General features: G+C 38.8%; 1 protein-coding gene across 3 annotated transcripts in view; it reads right to left on the reverse strand.

Annotated features, from left to right (window-relative positions):
- Window positions 1-19,508, reverse strand: part of SLC4A7 (solute carrier family 4 member 7) — a 110,906-nt gene that overhangs the window by 37,924 nt on the left and 53,474 nt on the right. For 2 of the 3 annotated variants that reach the window (XM_072940892.1, XM_072940893.1), the window contains exons 4-10: window positions 18,296-18,434; window positions 17,623-17,783; window positions 15,321-15,509; window positions 7,643-7,758; window positions 5,434-5,591; window positions 3,868-3,955; window positions 1,905-2,051 (exon numbers count right to left, since the gene is read on the reverse strand). In XM_072940892.1, coding sequence (XP_072796993.1) covers window positions 1,905-2,051; window positions 3,868-3,955; window positions 5,434-5,591; window positions 7,643-7,758; window positions 15,321-15,509; window positions 17,623-17,783; window positions 18,296-18,434 — 998 coding nt within the window. Of the gene's footprint in view, window positions 1-1,904; window positions 2,052-3,867; window positions 3,956-5,433; window positions 5,592-7,642; window positions 7,759-12,465; window positions 12,835-15,320; window positions 15,510-17,622; window positions 17,784-18,295; window positions 18,435-19,508 lie in introns of all 3 variants that reach the window. The other variant, XM_072940894.1, reaches the window with a different exon arrangement.

Here is a 19,508-nt window from a genome sequence, read left to right on the forward strand (position 1 = left end):
ATAATTGATAAATAATATTCATATGATCATCTCCAGAGATGCTAAAAAGCCCTTCAACAAAATTCAACATTCACTTATATTAAAAATTTCAATAAGCAGAAATTAGGGTACTTTTTTAACACGATAACATGTGTATTTTGGCACCAGAGCCAGAACTTAATGGGAGAAACACGAGGGACACTGACTACAATTAGGAAAAAATGAAGAAATGCCCTTTAAAGTCAACTATTACTTAAAACTATTAGAGATTTTAGTCGATACAATTTGACAACAGAAAACATGCTAGAGATTTAAGAATTAGAAAAGGAATAAAATTACCTTATTGCAGATTATATGACTGAAAAAGTACTACATACAATAAAAGAATTAAGGAAGGGAGCAAGATAAAAAAGAAATACATGGTAACAAACAGCCCTCATATACATAAAAGCAACAAACAGACAGTATCACGGAACAAAGACCTCACGTAGCATAGAAACAAAGATAAAATATTTATGAATACACTCACCAAGAAGCCTGTAAGGAGAACTTTATCATATTCCTTAAGGACACAAAAACTGACTTGAAATAGGAAAACAACTGGGGAAAGACATTTCATGTTCTTAAATAGACCTAATATTATAAAGATGTCAATTTTCCCTCAGTTCATTTAGAAATATAATTGCCATCACAATCTTTTTTTAAATCAAATTTTATTTCTGTAAAGAGAAAGCTGATTTTATGGCTTATATAAAAAATAAATATGCAAAGGTGTCCAAGACAATTCAGGAAGACAAGAGTAAAGAGAGGGGTCAAGAATGAATGTAGACCTGCCAGGTATTAAAATACACCAAAAAGCCTCAGAAAATAAAGCGTGAAATTGGTCCACGAATAGACAGACCAATGGAAAAGAAATTCCAGAAACAGACCTGAACACATACGGAAATTTGGTAAATAATAAAGGCCACATGACCAATCTAGCAGAGAAATGCTTAACTTTTCTATAAATGAGGAAACCAGTCATTTAGAAAAAAGATAAACTGTTTGCAATCTCTACATAATACATCATGATAAACTCAAAAGGATAACGAATGATTTAAATCTTAAGAAATTTAAGTGTGAGACCAAAAGATGGTAGAGGGCAATGAATAAAAAATATTCAGAGATATTCAACTTCGCTATTGAGAGAAATGCAAACTAAAACCATATTAAAATACCTGCTACAGCACGATAATGGTACCTATCAGACTGACAAATATCAGAATGATGACACCCTGTGCCAGCGAGGATGTAGGGAAACGGACACTGTCATTCATCACCAAAATGAGTCCCGAACAGTTCCACCCGGTAAGAGGAGATTCTGGTGTTTGTTGTCTGCTAAAATTATAAAGAAGTGCCCATGTGAGGCAGTGAGACTTTCTGGGACTCCATCTCACAGACACATCTGTACAAGCCTCAGATGGCACACGGATACTGTAAGGCTTGTAATAGCAGAAGACCGAAAACAAACCATGCCCAGGAATAGGATGAACTGTGGTGCATCCATAATGGAACACGACAACAGATCGTGAGAAAAAGGAGGAGGAATATTTCTATGATTTCTCATGATCAGATCCCCAGGAAGAATTGTTGTATGAGAAAAAAGCAAGGTGCAGAACGGTACATGTGGGATGTTGACTTCTGGCTGGAAAGAGGAGAAAACAAGTGCCAAATAAAAACTGGAAGGAAGGGTACAGAGAACACCAGTAACAGATGGCGACCACAGGAGGGGGGCCCAGGGCTGAGAAGGCCAAGGGGACCAGGTGGGAACACAACTTCTGAGTGTGCTTCTTTATGTGGTTTAGAGTTCTGAAAAGGCATAAACTATCTGAGAAATTTAAAAAAAAAAGAAAAGGTAACTCAAAGGCGTACGTGTGGATCCTTACCTGAGAAGGAACGCTTTTCGGCGGCTCTATGCGTATGGAAGGGTCCCACTCCCCCGGAGGCAGGACGGTTACTTGATCTAAAAATTCATCAATTCCAGACAGGAGGTCATTTCTGTCTTTTGCTTTATAAGCTACATCATGAAAAATCTAAAGAAAAAATAAACATATTGAGCCAAAGGATTTTAAAGTTGAGAAAACATTCTCTACACAATAACCCACTTTCAATATAAATATAAGTAAGTCCACAATAAAGACCATCACCTAAACTCTTATCCCAGAGGTCTCCACCCACCCTGGGTAACAACTACGAGAAACAGCCCACTATTAGTACTGCCAGATGAATTAACACTAACAGTCCAGGGTCGGGGGAGGCGAGGGGATAGCTCAAGCGGTAGAGCGCATGCTTAGCATGCACGAGGTCCTGGGTTCAATTCCCAGCACCTCCTCTAAGAATAAATAAACAAATAAACCTAATTACCTCCCCCCAAAATAAAAAAAAATAACAATAATACAAATTTTTTAAAAAACTAACAATCCAACAAGAAACGAAACTAGTGATTTGTTAAGACATGGCAATTTTTAAAAAGAGAAAACTCGACATAGGAAATACTCAAAGTCGCTACAGAATAAAATAACACCGTGGTATGTCAGTCCACTTTTATGACAGTTTAATGTCATTTACTCTAAAGGAGTGATCATGGGGATGCAAATAATTTTACTTAAATAATTACTGCGTTTGATCATTGACAGTTCCTGGGTGCCTACTATGTGCCAGGCCTGGGTCTGAACACTGTGGACAGTACAGTGGACGCAGACGGGGCAAGGTCTTACACTCCAGAGCTTTGGCGGAAGGACACTGAAACATGTAACTACATAAAAATGTGACTGCAGGTCAGAATACATGCTCCAGTATAAATAAAGAGCTAAAGGAAGGGAAGCTGATGGGAAGAAAAGGCAGCCATGGAAGGTCTGTTAGGGGAGGCAGTGCTGTCTCCTGACATGAGGGAGTGGGGTGGGGTGGGGTGGGGGAAGAGCATTCAGCAGAAGGAACAGCAGCTGCCAACACCCAGAGGCAGCAATGAGTATAACACATCTGAGGGTCAGACAGGAAGCCGGTGTGGACGGAGCAAACGGGGGGGAGGAGGGGTGATGTGCAGAGGCACACAGATTTCACAGAGCTGGACTGGGCGGGTCTCCTGAGACAACAGTACAAAGTTTACATTTAAACAAACATACAACAGGGTGTCATTGACACATATGGAGAAGGAAGTTATTTACTCAAATCTTAATATTATTGACGGTACAGAGGAAAACACCGTAAGAGAAAGACCCATATTATCCACTACAATCACCAAAGAGGTCAGAGACTCCAAGCCTGAGATGCGGCACTGGAGGCGGAAAGGAGAGGGCAGGGTAAACGCAGCACACACAGAAGAGGTAAAATCCAGGGTCTGGTGGCCGAGACAGAACAGGGAGGAGGCTGGTTCGGGTGTGGGGGTTTCAGGCACCTTAGGACAGAAAGGAGGGATGCCTCACGAGCCCCTGACTGCAAACTCTCCCAGAGGAAGAAGTCCTGACCAGCGTAGGCCATGCTCAAAGGGAAAGTCCGCAAAAGGAGGAGAGCGGTTACAGAGAAAAAGGGGAAAGGACACAGTCCTGAGGAAAACTGAAAGCTCCAACATCCCGAAATCCAGGATGGAGAAAATTTCCATATTTCAAGGTGGTCAGTAATTTCAAATGGGGAGCAGCGGGCGGAGAAGAAGACCAAACAGTATCCAGTGAGCCCCGACAGAAAGGGCTTAAAGGCCTTACCGAAGGCAAAGAGTTGAAGACTGAATTCGAGATAAAACAGTAAAGACAAACAGGGAGAGTTCGTTGAGCTTCAGCGTGAAAGGAAAACTACCATTTAGCATGTATTTTACGCATCACAACCAGTGTCCGCATCACAGGGCATGTGAGTTACCTCATCCGTCATGAGGGTGGCTATTGATCTTCCAATTTCATGGTACTGGGGCGCCTTGCCTGCTGGACCCAGTAACAGAAACAAAAACCTAAGGAAACATTAAAACACACAGATTTAAAAACAAACAACATACACACATAAATCTAGGAATCAGAAAGAAAGCATGCAAGCAGAAACACGGAAACAACACTCAGACCTCGGTTCCATCCTCACACACCAACGGATGAAAAAAGGATTCAGACCGAAGCAGATCACAAAACTAAGACAGGCATTCAAAATTAACTTTCTACCAAGGTACTACTTTCCATTCTCTGCAGAGTAAAACAGTAAGTAAAGAATTGAACATTTTACATTAAAGTTCCCACTTTCTATACCCTTCTGAATTTTGAATAAACAATTTTTTCTGCTCTGTAGTGATGGAAAAAAGTAAACTAGTAAGTAAAGTGAATACCAGTCTCATCTGAGTACTCGCTTTCGCCTAATAAAGTAGCTAAGAGCACGCACAAGAAATCCATGGTCCCTCAAACTGCAGCATGGATAAGGACATCAATGCGGTGAGTAAGGGACTAATCCCTTTACAAGGAAAAAGCAGTTGCATTCCTAACTCCAGATTTAACATCAAACGTCTTACTATTTGATTTTTAATTTATTTATTAAAAATAAATATTTATTTACTCGATAGTGATTAAATAACAATTATTTAACTTCCTATTCAGTTATATCCTTATCAACACTAATAAAATATTAATATTCACATGTATTCAGAGTGGAAGTACTCATCTTCCTGCTTTATGAGAACTGAAAGGTCAGTCTATGGAATTATGTTTCTCATTCATCTCAATACTATACCAGTAATACACCCAGTAAAGCTTATTTAAAACTGGCACATACATTTCAATCAAGCTGCAATTAATCCTTGGTACTTACTATTATAAAACTAATACGAAAACTTCTTAAATTATTCTCATTTGTAATTAAGTTTATATAATCAGTGGCTAACAATCGGATTACCCTTTATAACACAACTTGCTAATTCTCCTTAAAGGTATGATTACCCCCCACTTTTCATTTTTACTTAGAATGTATATTAAACAGAAGATCTGATCAGATCAGAATAAAGCATTTTACCTAATTTGGACACATTATTACATTTAATCAAACTTGTGAGGTACTGTTACCCTCACCTTAACAGGTAAAGCTTAAGAAATTTAAGTCTGGCTTGACTGTTCCACAAAAAGTAGCAGAGCAAGGATTCCACCTGCTCTCTCTGACTTCAGCACCTGCACAGAGCACAGTATGTCTACAATAATGAACTGTTTTTAAAAACAAAGCTCCCAAGATTCTGAACTTCTTACAAAAATATGAACACAATGTATTTTTTAAAAGATGCTTTTCTGTGGGTTTTGTTTTGGTTTTGTTCTCAGTTCCAGAAAGAAAAGCTCTAATAGTCAAAGCATTGGTGAAATGACAACATTGACAATTAAAATGAGCCTTCATTACATAAAGCAACATGTTCCTCCAGTGAACAAAATGGCTTAGAGTTCAGACACGCCGGGAGAGCGTTACCTGGTGGGGACAGGGACCTCGGTCAGCCCTGAGAGGAGCACGGCGGGAGCCAGCCTCACAAACGCAATTATAGGTCTTTCCAAAAAGTCCACCTCTCCCACCAGAACATTGGAGGCCTCGGCTCCCGAAGGAATTTTTCTCATGAAATTCATGTCAACCTATTAACAAATAAATAATAATTAAAAATAAAGTACGCACGGTTTTTAAAAGGCTAGAGGGAAATAGGAAAGAAAAGATGCTTTTAAGACTACTATTTGCTAATCAAAACTGGTGATCTAAGGGATGTAGAAATGCCAGAATTCTCATAGATATGAAGAATGAAGCAGACAAATACCAAAAAAGCAAGCAGAGCACATCTATCAAACAATACTCCCAACTGTTTTATTGTAATAATCTTTGCTACTTCAGAGATCTAAATTACCGAACATACAAACTAGAGAACATTTTCAGTGTACATAGCACTACTGAGTAAAAACTATTAAAGACAAAAAGAGAGTTCACAAACTAACAATGGTCCATGAAATTATACACAGCGCTAAAAATTTCATTTAATCATTATCCATCGTTTAACCTTAGAAATGAATTAGTTCCTTTAGGTTTTATGTATTTTTGTAAGTCCTTTTTTTTAAGAACTCTGGGCATCCCCCAGTATTTTCATTAAGTGGGAAAAAAATTGTATTTTTATTTAAAACTAAAATAAAGTCATTATTGGTATAGATATATGATACTGGAGGATCAAATTTAGTGGGCCTGTGTATAATTACAAAGAAAAGGTTATGAACCAAATCATAACATGGGAACTTCTTCATTTATACGCGGGTTCACACAAGTCACTAAACGACCACTTACAGGGCTATCTATTAAAGTAAAACCAGCACTTACAGCGGGCCTCTTGAGTCCCACACCCAGTGTGCCACAACTACAGTGCCAGGAGGCAGACTCCTGCCCAACAGGAGGTAAGGACGTGTACACAGGGACAGACCAAGTGAAAAAAAGTAAAACTGTGACAGAGGAACAGAAATAAACGGCACCTGCCATGTCTAGAGGAGATCTACAATGTAAATCATATTGACTGATTCATTTGACAAGAATAAATTGCAATTTAGTTACTGAACACTTTACATGTAGCATCTGAAATCGCTGAAGCGCCAGCACAACTATGATCGACTGAGAACAGAAGAATTAAAAACACAACAGCCTTTCAATACAGTCGGTGTCCCACATGCAAGGCTTTTATCATTTCAGAGCATGAAGCTCACTCAGCAAAGCCGTAATGCACATCATCATTTAAAGTCCCTTTCTGCAAAATGTGATTTACAGATTTTGCATCATAAAATAAAGGTTTAAGAAAAGTAAATCTTACTTGAGATCATCACACTTAGTTCAAAGTCTGACATTGTATCCGATAGCAAATAACCATCAAAAAGTTACAATGGCCACATAGAAATCAGTTAAAGGCTTAAGGAAAATGAATCTTATTTGAAATCATCACATGTAGTTAGAAGTCTGACATTGAATCCTACAGCAAATATCACCAAAAAATTACAACGGCCACAGAAATCAATTATACAGAAGCAGTCCTCATGACGTATGCTTTAAACTCAACTGTAATTTGAACTTACAGTTTTTCCCCCTGTTCTTTTGAAATAAGTTTCCTTTTTCTATTTCATCTAAATTACTCATTGACCAAAGTTAAAAGCCATAGTTGAGACAGGTGAGTTATTTTTAAAGCCATGCCTTTATCTTTACCTACCCACGGGGAAGCACCGATCGTTCCCAGCGACATTCCGGAAAGTACTGACACCAAAAGACAGTAATTCTGGGATCACATTACAGCCAAGAAAAGGCTGAATCATTACTGCTGTAACATCATTCCCAGAATTCATCTTTCTAGTGGTGACAGCTCCAGAACAAATGACTGTAATTCAAAAGGTACTGAAGCTTCACCATATCTACGGGTAGGTACAGATGAGAATACCGTGTTATTCACATATTCTTTTGTCAGAATTTCTACAACTAGTAAGACATAACATCATCCAAGTGCGATGAGAGTGTTGCCTTTCTCACAATTTTTTCTCTCAAATTAACATATTACAAGCATCACGTGCAGATATGTAAGCACCATCTATCAAAAAATTATTACAATGAATGTTAATAAAGCCACATTGCGAGCGTGATTCTGAAACTTCAGAGTTAATAACAGAATTACCTTGCTGAAGTCAACAGTACTATTTTCTCTGCTTCCTCCACTTCCATTACCTTTCATTTCTCCACTTTTACTATTGTCCAAGTTCCCAGGGGCAGACTGCGGAGACGCCAAAAGACCTGCATTTAAGAACGAACAAATTCCAAACTAGTAAGGAGAAAATTCGCTCCGTAACCTGAATCTGCTCACATCCTGAAAGTGATGGTTTATTACAAGCAAATGTGTTAGGTTAAAAAAAAAAAAAAAAGTGCCAAGTGTTAGTACCATTCCAGCAGGAGCAGAGTAACATTTTAAGCAGCAACGAAGCTCTGCACTTTAACGTTGAAAATAATACAATCGGCATTTACAAAAACGGTGGCCTTTTGCAAAAAGAAAAAAAGTGAACAGGTGAGCAACCACAGAAGGTAGAAGACCTGGGTCTGATCACCGCTGTAAATACTCAGGGAGTCCACTCTCAGTGCATCTAACATACATAAGAACTGCAGGGCTTAACGGTGCCTAATTACACTTAGCACACGCAGAGCAGTAACAGCAGAAATTTTCTGTTAAACCCCAAAGGTAACTCAGCAAATTTAAGAGTCACACCAACTAGATGTACACTAATTTTACTGGTATCTTCCATAATCTTAACCGTTTCCTCAAAATTTTTCATTTCTCAACAAAATCTTCTTTTCATTTCTCTTGGGTACCACTTATGTGCTGCCTGTTGTCACTAGTCTTAAGAAACGTTAAAATAAAATAGCACTCTTTTTTTTTCCACTCTTTTTACAATAGAAATACAGAGTAAGGATTTTATAAGCACCAGATCTACGTTAAAACAGGCACTCTGCCACTTTGTAGCCATGTGACTGTAAGTAACTCACTCAGCCTCTAAGACTCAGACAAACTTATAAAATTAGCCTGTTTGGATTAGAAATGACAGATATATGTTCTATTAAATTAGCTTGTTTGGATGACAAACAGTAGATACATGTTCAAGCACACGTAGACTCATTTCACGCAACATTCAGCAGCAACATTTTACAACAAGAAAATAACCTAAAAACACCCTGTAACATATGACCAGTTGTTACCACTACTATGTATTTTGCAAAAAGTCCAGATCTCAAAAAGGTTAAAGGACATAACCCAGATTTCTACCATTAAATGTACCTATTTTTATCAAAACACCTAAGATTCTCTAGTTCAAGAATGCAGATTACTATTACCCAAAACACGGAGCATCACAGGAGAAAAGGCACTTGACAATTACAACAGACTTCACTTTCAGTTTTAACTCTGTTGCTCATGACAATCTAGTGACCCACAGAAATTCAGGTAAACTCTATTTGTTAGATCCTATAAACTTTAAAGCTAATACTGGTAATTAACTTCCAAAATTTTAAGCACATCTGATATACTCAACACATCCAATGGAGTTTCCATTTTAACAGAAAACAACACACACTAACTTATAACTGAAACTCAGGCATTTGAGTTTACTGCTTAAACGTGAAAAAAGACCACCTTTGGGACACCCAGTTCTCTGTTAAACTCCCTCACTAGGATGTCACTGTGACCCAAAAGTCCCAGCCACCAGATCTCTGGGAGAAGAGTGGGATGAGCAGAAGGCTCTGGGGCGAAGGCAGGACACAGGAGGAACGGGGAGAGAGGCGATGGGCGATTCAACACTGACAGAGCCGGCTTACCTGGTCACCTTGAACCTGCTACAGCTGGCATGCCAGGCACACCCTAGACTTTTCCACCATTGTCTTCTCTATGCAGTATGTCCTGATCTCAGCTAAGTTAAAGCTACTTCCTCAAAAGGTAAAGGAAGGCTTCCTGCTCCAACAGTAAATCCCTAGTGCTCAGAATTACGTGAGTAAATTCCCCCAAATTAAAACTCCCATCAGCACACATAACTCATACGGACTTTATTTCTTTGCATTAAGAAACAGAAAAAGCACGTATGAGTGTGTTTTATAAAATCAACGCTGGGATTTAAAAAAATCATACGCTGGTAAATCTGTTGTGTTGCCCACCTATTTTTCCCTCAAAGTTGCAAATGCACCTAGAGAAAGAGAAATCAAAGATAGTGGGATTTTCTGTCATTAAAAGTTGGGAAGTAGTCGGAGCTGTGGTTCTCATCTGGGGAAGATTCTCCCCCCACCCCCAAGAAACACCTAGCAGTGTCGGCATCTTTGGGTTGTCATGCTGGGGAGTGTACTGGCAGCTGGGGGTGGGGAGGCTGCCACACATCCCCCCTAGGATGTCACTGTGACCCAAAAAGCTCAGAATAAAAAGCAGACCCAACTTACTCAGCCATGTGCTCATTCTCTGAAAGTATGAAACAATCCTGAAATAAAAACTATTTCCTAAAACAACCCACCTTTCACTGTTTTAGCCTCTTCTGTGACCTTTGTCCCTAAACTTCCCTAGTAGAGGGCACAGGACAGCCCCCCACTGCACAGAAGTGTCCAGCCCAAAATGCCAACAGTGCCAAGGGCGAGAGACACCGAGTCAGAAGACAGATACAAATGCTAAAAATGAGTTACTTCTTTTACATAATTATTCTCCAAAAAACAGCTAATGGGAAATACCACTTTTTTTTAAACACAGCTGTTCACACATCATGACCCCATGACACAAAAATCTCTGACATCAGTCTCTCAAAAATGATGCTAGGCTATCTTCTACATCAGACTTCAAGAAAACTCAACTCGAGTTTCCAGGAGCTTTAAGTACCAAAGGTAATTAAGCAGAGGCCAACAGACGGCTACCTCTGTTATTTTAATTACATTCCTTCTACAGACATCTTCTTAAACAGTAATTATGAGATCTCTTGTCCCTGGAAATTCCCCCTCTTTCCTAGGCCCTAATTTCTTTTCTTCAGAAAGGCTGATAAATCTCATGGCATACTTATGGCAGAGGGGGAAAAATTTTAATTGTGTTCCTCAGTTTTCAGTTAATTGCTCTTTTTAGCCTCTTAATAACATGACCTAATGAACCATTGTGGGAGCTGTATGTCCCTTCCTTCCTGTATAAAATTTAGAGTCCTTATTATTAATAACACAAAAGCTGCTGAAACAAGAAATGGTCAGTATTACTGACAGATCCAGTTAAACACAAATGCAAGGATGTAACTTTAAAGTCATTTTTGCTCAAGAAAAAAATAGTAAATCTTGCTGGTCCTTTTTAATTAAAATAAAAGTGTTCATTATTTCTGAGAAGTTATTTTTCTAGGTATTTTTTTCTCCTTTTTTGTTCAGTTACCTTATTATTATTCTATATCTTTTCCACGAATTATTAAAATTTAAAATGAAATTCTATACTATAGATTGTGTCATAGGCAGATCCGAGTTCAATTCCTTGCCTGGGTCCTTTATGATATGACCTTAACACCTCTAAGTCTTAATTGTCTTCATTTTACAAACAATAACATGCGTTCATCAAACTGTTAGACAAATCAGAAATACAATATTTGAAAAGTACTATCACTGTGTGTATAACAAACTATGAATCAATGGTTACTATTAGTACTGTTACAATTAATGTTACAATGATTGAACCACAAAATTTTTTACTTCTAAAAGTATCATCTTTCTTGGCAACTACAGTGAACTTTGATTAAATGTATTTGGTATGTCTGGATAAAGCTAATAAAGAGAAGGTCATACAGTGGTAGGAACAAGAGGATTTTTAGCCAGAGAACCTGGGCTGTCCCTTAGTAGCTGGAAAATCCAGGGGAAGCTACTTAACGTCTCTGAGTCTGTTTCTGAAAAATGGGTCTATCCACCTAACTTGCACAAAACTTTATACACACGAAATTGGCTAATCTCGTAACGATGAGCTACTACTGAAGTGTGGTATACAATCAGTGTCATACAGAAATGTGACAATACTAATGTGATTAAAGCCACTACTTAGCATTCCTATGTCACACTGATGCCTAGCTGTCGTTAAAAGTCACTTAAAAAAAAAGCTACCTAAAAAGCTGTCAGTAAAACAGTCTCTTTATATGAACTGAATAGAAAGATGCATACGTATAAATGTACATATTATTAATAACAGGAAGAACCAAAGTTATCATCATAAACAGTAATCCTTAAATGAGTTACAAACCTCTAAGAAATAATTTTTCTAAGTCACGTACAAAATATACCCTAGCCACAACTACAGGAACTCTAGTCCTGAAAATTTCAAGGTGGATCTGGATTAAAGATTGGCATGAAACAAAGGCCAACTAAAGCCTATTCCAAAACATGGTACTACTCTTAAAATGACGGTGACCCCAGGCAGTCACTAGAGAGCCTCAAACTTCTTGGAGACCAGATGAGAAAACGAACACTCAATCCAACTTCCGTTAGGAAGGTCAGAACATAACTGCACTCTTTGGACAAAAGCGCCGACGAGCAGACGAGAGGCGCATCCCCTCTATGATGTACGTCCAGCGCGTTCGTTCGCCTTGTGAAGGAACTGCACGAGAAAAGCCACCATTTTTAAAATCATGGCCAATTAAAAGGTTACTTATAAAAACGTCGACGTTTTTCGGAACCACTCAAACACGGTGACCTGTAAAATCTCAGTGGCAATTTTTGAAAGGGCTTAAGTGACGGGTAGTCTTCTTTGTAGTCTTTTTAAAACTTAACATTTTTCATAATGCTATCTTTCTCTATAATATACCATCAAGAAAAAACAAACAAACAAACAAAAAAACCCATGCAGAAGTCACGATAAATTAAAAGCATTCTCTACGTATGCTGCCAAAGCTCTGTGCTGACGGGCATTCCGAGTGCAAGTGACCCAAAGGCAGAAAGCACCACACGGGGAGGATCTGGAATAGTTGCCTGAAGTCATGTCAGCATTTTCCTCATCCTTCTGCTCCTGGCCTCTCAGTGCTTCTAAGTCTTCCTCGGGCGGGTGGATGACTACGGTGGGGACCCCGGCAGCGGCAGGGGACACCAGCAGCGCTGGGCCCTGCAGCTGACTGTGCTGGCAGCTCCTGGAGTCCAGGCGGCTGGCGCTGGGGCTGGACGGAGGGCTGCTCTGAGGGGTGGGTACGGGGCTCGCGCACCTCGAGCCCGCGGGGCTTCCAGCTCGCGAAGGAGGAAGAAGATGACTGAGAAGAAGAGACAAAGGCGAGTCTCCTCGCAGGGAGAGGCTGGAGGCGGACAGACCTGTTCGCAAAGAGTGGCGGGAGGCTGAGAGGCCTTCCCCTGAGATAAAACAGACAAATGGGAAAGGGTGAAATTCACTGCGGGAGGCAAATGAGACACAGAAACGGCAACTCACACTGTCAACTGCAAGCTGTGGAAAAGGTCCAGAATTTCAGATCCATGCTGTCAGGGTTAGTACAGCACACAGGTTTTTAAATATTAGGAGGTCATTAAAAACTGCTTATACTGTAATGAGTTCCCCGGAGGTAAACCCAAAAATCCAAACAAAAAATAAAAAGCAATGTTAATGACAGTCGGTGGCGGGGACAATATTCTGTTAGTCATGAGAACGCCTAACAGTGTGGATTTAAAATCAAGAACAGTATCAAAGAAAAGACGCTGCTTAAATAAAGGACAGAGCAAATAAGGACACAAAAATAATCCAAGAAAGAGAAGCCCACACAGAACTTACCGGCACTGACAGCTTATACACAGTGCATCTTTTCTACACTGAAGCGCTACAGATTCTCTCACAAGAAAAGGCCACGTTAATGGTATCTAATAATTCCTAACTTAAGATTGAGAGCAAATCTTTATAACGTTAATAACAGGGCAACGCCTTCTGACAGCACTCTCAAGTAAAATTTCAAAACATAAGACGAGTTACAGGAAATTTTTTTCAAAAGAGGAGCATAATAATGTCAATCTTAAAGGATATGTATTCTTGAGCTCAGTATCCAACAATATTAATAAATGTCCTAAAATACGCTTCCATTTCTAATATAGCAGACAAATTAAAACAAATATAGACACCTTTAATTTAACTAGCTAAGAATAAAGTATTTCTTACCAACAGCAGCAACAAGGAAGCAAGTTTAGAGAATTTCAAAAGGTCGTGTGGACTATACGTCCAACACCTGGTTATTCCAACGAAGAGTAGCTTAATGGAATAACATTGTTTTCTTAGCAAAAGCCTGAGAAATGTACCAATTTCATTATGATCTGCGTCTCTAAGTAATCAAAGTGCCGTGCTCAAGAGATCCCAGAAATACTACAAATAAAGATTAACCTTTAATCCATAAACCACCACTAAAAAATTGCTACCTCACAATAAGAATAATCAAAAATAACAGAATGTCCATGCGAAAACGGCAAGTGAAAGGACACAGCCATCGTCCTATGATTTAAAGGAACCAAATGACAGCTGGAGAATAATCCGGAAGTACTGCACATGGGGAATAAAGATTTCACACAGTCTCTGGGTAAACGAATCCATTTCACCAAAGTAGAGCATACACAATACATGGAAAGATGAAAAAAAGATGTAAAATGTGACATAGATGATTTGCTTTTAAACTGAATTTAGATCCATAAGAGATTTCTTTTACTCTTAAGGTTTCTTAAATATACAAGGGCACAATTTTAGACAGATTGAAAAGAGCTGCCATGGTCAAATGCGCAGAAGAAAACAGACTTAAGTATCAGACACAAAAGGTGCAAAAGGTGACTACCGCCAACTTCAAGTATGTTAAATCCTGTCACCTCTGACCGTTCGCGTGAAGAACATTTACAAGCCACACTGTGATTTTAGACACAGAAAAGCTGAGCAGAGGCCTTGCGGCCCAGCCTCCATTCCTGTTCACTGTGATTCTCCTAAGCCTTGGGGAATGGGGGCCCCTAGAAGCAACAGGGAGCCTCAGAACCAATCCAGTCCTTTGCCCCTGGATTTTTCAGAGTCACTGTCGTCAGAGCTATCTTTGAGATTCAAATAGAACCCCAGTGACAGTGTGGCCAGCCTTAAGACAGGGAGAGAGGTAAACAGCTACAAAAACGGTCTCCCTGCGTCCCGCCGGACCCACGGCCAGACCGTGAGTGAGCAGAGAGCTGCCGTGCGTGGGGCTGTGCCATTCTCAATGGCTTGATGACATTAACCGGGGCACCCCTGGCATAAAATAGGAACAAACATAAAAACCTGTCACACAAATTAGATAAATAACAAGCAGTGAAATCAGCAAACCAACCCCAAAATACTTGTTTATATCTGGCAAATAAAATACACTCAGGAGAGAAAAAAAGTCGCTAAGAAAAATCTAATAAAGATATTAAAGGTCCAAACACAAGATTGAGAATTTTTAAAAGATTAAACTAAACTTACAGATACTAATTTATGGTTCTTTTATCAATTACACAAAAATTCCTGAACGGAAACAAAAAAGCAAAAAGGCGAGTAATTTGGGGTTAGGTAGAGTGAAGTGTTCAAATATCGCCAATACCTAACTGTCTCATTTTAACAGAGTAAACGCTTAATTTTTTCATCTACATAATTTCTACAAATAATTCTGTCATGTTGTAAAGAAAGACATTTTAGAAATGAAATCTTTAAATGCACGAGTATCATTTTTTTTAAATAATTAAAAAAGATAAAAGGACCTATGTAATTATCTAAAAAAAAATACCTTTCTTTCCCCAAATACTAATTGTAACACACTGGAAATGCTGTTAGAGCAGAAGCGTTAGAAAAAACTGGACGCCACAACTTATCTCACCATTCCTTTCAAGCAAGTGAGGGTCAGAATGTTTCTTGCCTATGTCTGCAAAAGATCGAACAAGGGGAATCCGACTAGTGAATCTTTTCTCGTTCTGATGGTGATGTCTCTTCAGAAGGGCTTCTCTGACATTCTCTCTTATGGATTCATCCAGCTGGCCCGAGGCGATCATGTTGTCCAATACCATATCTAGGCGAAGAAAAACACACAGATAGCAATCATTCTTATTAAATAAACCAACACTTGGATGACTATGACATAGAATAAACTCTAACTGAAATCTTATCAGAAAAAATAAGAGCCTTAAAGAGCTCTAGAAAGTAGCATTCTTTTCTAATACTGAAAATACTGTGTGCATAACGATATAGATGAGCGTTAGCCAATGAAAATGAACATATCATATAGAGACCCTTATTTGAATAAAATGATTATTTGTAAAAAGAATTATTATTTATAATGATCATTCATAAAATGAGTATTTATAAGTGACTATTTATAAAATGATTATTTATAATAAATGATTATTTATACATCAGCAGTCTTCCTATACAGTTGAAAGTGCTTTACTGATCTGGATACAATAAATTCTATTAAACTGGATATTCAATAATATTGGCTTCCTAAGAAGTGAAGGGATTTTATTGCTTCACCTCGTATTTTTCCCCAGAACCATAGATAAATATCTGTACCCACTCATTCAATCGTTGATCATTTACTGAGTATCTATTATGTGTTGAGAGCACAGCAATTAACTAAGCAGATCAGGTTTCTGCTCTCATTCTTCCAGAGGAAGAAAAACCAGTGAGTAAACTGAATAGATAAAAAATGAAGTGCCACGTTTTAGGAAGATGAATGTATCTGCTGTGAGGGAGGTGTGGGAAGCAGGGAGATGGATGGCAATGACATTTCATACATTATTGTGGTGACTGGACTATTTGTAATTTATAAAGTATACATCAGTAGTTTTTAAAAGTGCCACTACCTCGAGATAAAAGACCCAAGCTTTCAAATCTGTAAGATTACTCTAAGAGAAAACCCTGGAAGGGTTCAACCTAGCAGGTAAACTGTGTTATTCACACAATGACCACAGGCTCCCAGACAAGTGAGCAAGTGGATTACACATTTACTAAAATATTATATTGTGTTATGTGATACTTGGAAAGTCAAAGTGAGACCCAACTGTCTAAAGTCAATATTCCTAATCCTAACCCACCTTTTCAGTCACTCATAGAAGACAAGAAAGAAAGGACTTTGATAACTTAACGATTTGCAGCCCACGGTCAAATTTAACTACCTGGTAATATGAAATGTTTCCAGCCTGAGAAATTCTAATAAATTTCTGCTTATCTTGAAGATCAAATATGATAGCTTTTTGTTGTTCTATTGGGCGAGCTATCAAATTTATTACTACTGAACTTGATTTTGGATTTGAGCAATTTCGGTTAATGGCCAAATAGCTTTATGCCAAATGTCTTTTCGACTTTCCACACTTACAGTATCCTTCAACTTTTCTTTCTCCTTCACTTCCACTGCTACGACCTACCACAGCTCAGGTCACCACCATCTCTTGCTCAGCCTACTCCAAGAGAATAAATGACCTTGGTTCTAAGCTCTCCCTGATCCAAAGCCACCCTGCCTACTCTTGCCAGAACCATCGTCCTGACACACATCTATGTCACACGACGCTCTGACGCCAGAATCACTGAGAGCCAAAATGCCTGCCAAATAAAAGCTAATTTCTCAAGCCAGTAATTCAAGGCTAATCACAATCCATCTCCAATTAATTTTCCCAGCATAGCTCAAGAAATCGGTATACTCACAGAGAACTGACTTTTCTGAGATTCATACCTGTCTATACTTTCTAGACTTTTCTTCCTTCTCTTCCTCCTCCTTCCTCCTCCTTGCACCACCTGCTCTTTGTCCCCACGTGTTCAAATTCTGTGGATAAGTGTATACTTAATGTACTCTGCAGACAGTCTTTCCCAGACACCGTGGTCCAGAAAACGAAGAAACAAAAAGCTCTTTCCTCTGCATTTCCAGGGAGCAGACCCTGTACCAGGTTTATGACACTAATCACTTTCTTTGTGATACTGTAGTTATGTCTAATTTAACCTTTTAGACTCCAGACTTACCAAAGAGAAAAAGTGTAACTTACATGGCTACTCCTCATACTGCCCTGCACAGAATGGATGTTCAGCCTCAAACTGTTAACTCAACGGTCTAAAATTCCACTTTATTTTCCCTACTGAAGTATCTCTAATTTCAATACAATTTAAATGTAAAAAAGCCAGTTTGCTCTAACCTGCGATTTCATCTAGAGTGCTTGCTCTCATATCCAGCATGACTGTTCCATTTAGGATGCAGCTTCTCAGTTCAAAGAGGCTGTGCAAAGACAGGGTCGCCACGTAAGGCTTACTCCACCGGTCCCCACCGTCTTCAACGTCCTCTTCAAATTTCAGCCATCTGAAATGTGTAATACAAAAAAATACTGTCTAAGTAATGATGATTCCGTTTGTTTATTTTAATAGGATGAACACACGCTTGTTCTTTTAAAAAGAAACAAAGATCACCACCACCAAAACAAAATTTTGCTGCAAACACATTGTTGCAAATTAGGCTAATGGTCCATAATGTCGAGAGTCAGAAGGGACCTTTGTAGTTCCTCTTTCTGTTCGAGCGGTCACAATCACAAGCCTACAAAAGCAAATGCTGCAATTCCGTAATTTCTACTTCCAATCTCCTTCAAAGTTGAAATAAGCATTGTCGATTTTTCAAATTTGTGCTATACTAAAGGATTAAGGATGATTTCAGGAAACAAACTTTTGAGAATATAGAGAAAAAAGGGAACATACAATTTCTAGACACAAGGAAATTCTCATTGTTTTGAAGGACTAGGTATCTCACAATTTCAATTTTATATTCTCATCACAAGAACAGACCAAGTAAAGGCAATTAAAAGCTGACAGCGGTATTACCGAGCAGTTTCCTTCCACTCGTACTCCTCTCCGTCTCTGTAGCACAGCTCATCCATCTCCGTGAACAGGTCATGTGGGATATGCTCTTCATCGTCATCCTCAGTACCCAGGATGAACTGGACTCTCTGGGAGGGTGTGTCTTGACAAAAATCAGAATTTAAACGCACTCAAAATTTTCCTTGGTTAATACAGAGGTAAATTCACAATTCCAAAAGCGAAACGCTTTTGTTATAAATAAATATATCCCATCAAAACTCACTTAATTTCCAAAATATATAAATAGCTCATACAACTGAATTAAAAAAAAAAATCCAAAAATGGGCAGAAGACCTAAACAAGCAATTCTCCAGTGAAGACATAAAATGGCCAATAGACACATGAAAAATGCTCAATGTCGCTAATCATCAGAGAAATGCAAATCAAAACTACAATGAGGTAACACCTCACACCAGTCAGAATGGCCATCATTCAAAAGTCCACAACGATAAATGCCAGAGAGGCTGTGGAGAAAAGGGAACCCTCCTACACTGCTGGTGGGAATACAGTTTGGTGCAGCCACTGTGGAAAACAGTATGGAGATTCCTCAAAAGACTAGGAATAGACTTACCATATGACCCAGCAGTCCCACTCCTGGGCATATATCCAGAGGGAACCTTAATTCAAAAGGATACACGCACCCTAATGTTCACAGCAGCAATATTTACAACAGCCAAGACATGGAAGCAACCTAAATGTCCATCAACAGATGACTGGATAAAGAAGCTGTGGTATATCTACACAATGGAATACTACCCAGCCATAAAAAATAATAAAATAATGCCATTTGCAGTAACATGGATGGACCTGAAGAATGTCATTCTAAGTAAGCCAGAAAGAGAAAGACAAATACCATATGATATCATTCATATGTGGACTCTAAAAAAAAGACAAAGAACTTACTTAAAAAACAGAAACAGACTCACAGACATAGAAAACAAACTTATGGTTACCAGGTAGAGAAGGGGGTGGGAGGGGATAAATTGGGAGTTAGAGGTTTGCAGATACTAATATGTATAAAATAGATAAACAACAAGTTTCATACTGTGTAGCACAGGGTAGTAACTTATGTTGAAAAAGAATAGGGGGGAGGGTATAGCTGAGTGGTAGACTCAGGTGTGCTTAGCATGCACAAGGTCCTGGGTTCAATCCCCAGTCCCTCTGTTTAAAAATAAAC

Source organism: Vicugna pacos, chromosome 17, assembly GCF_048564905.1.
Source record: "Vicugna pacos chromosome 17, VicPac4, whole genome shotgun sequence".
Lineage (NCBI taxonomy): Eukaryota > Metazoa > Chordata > Mammalia > Artiodactyla > Camelidae > Vicugna > Vicugna pacos.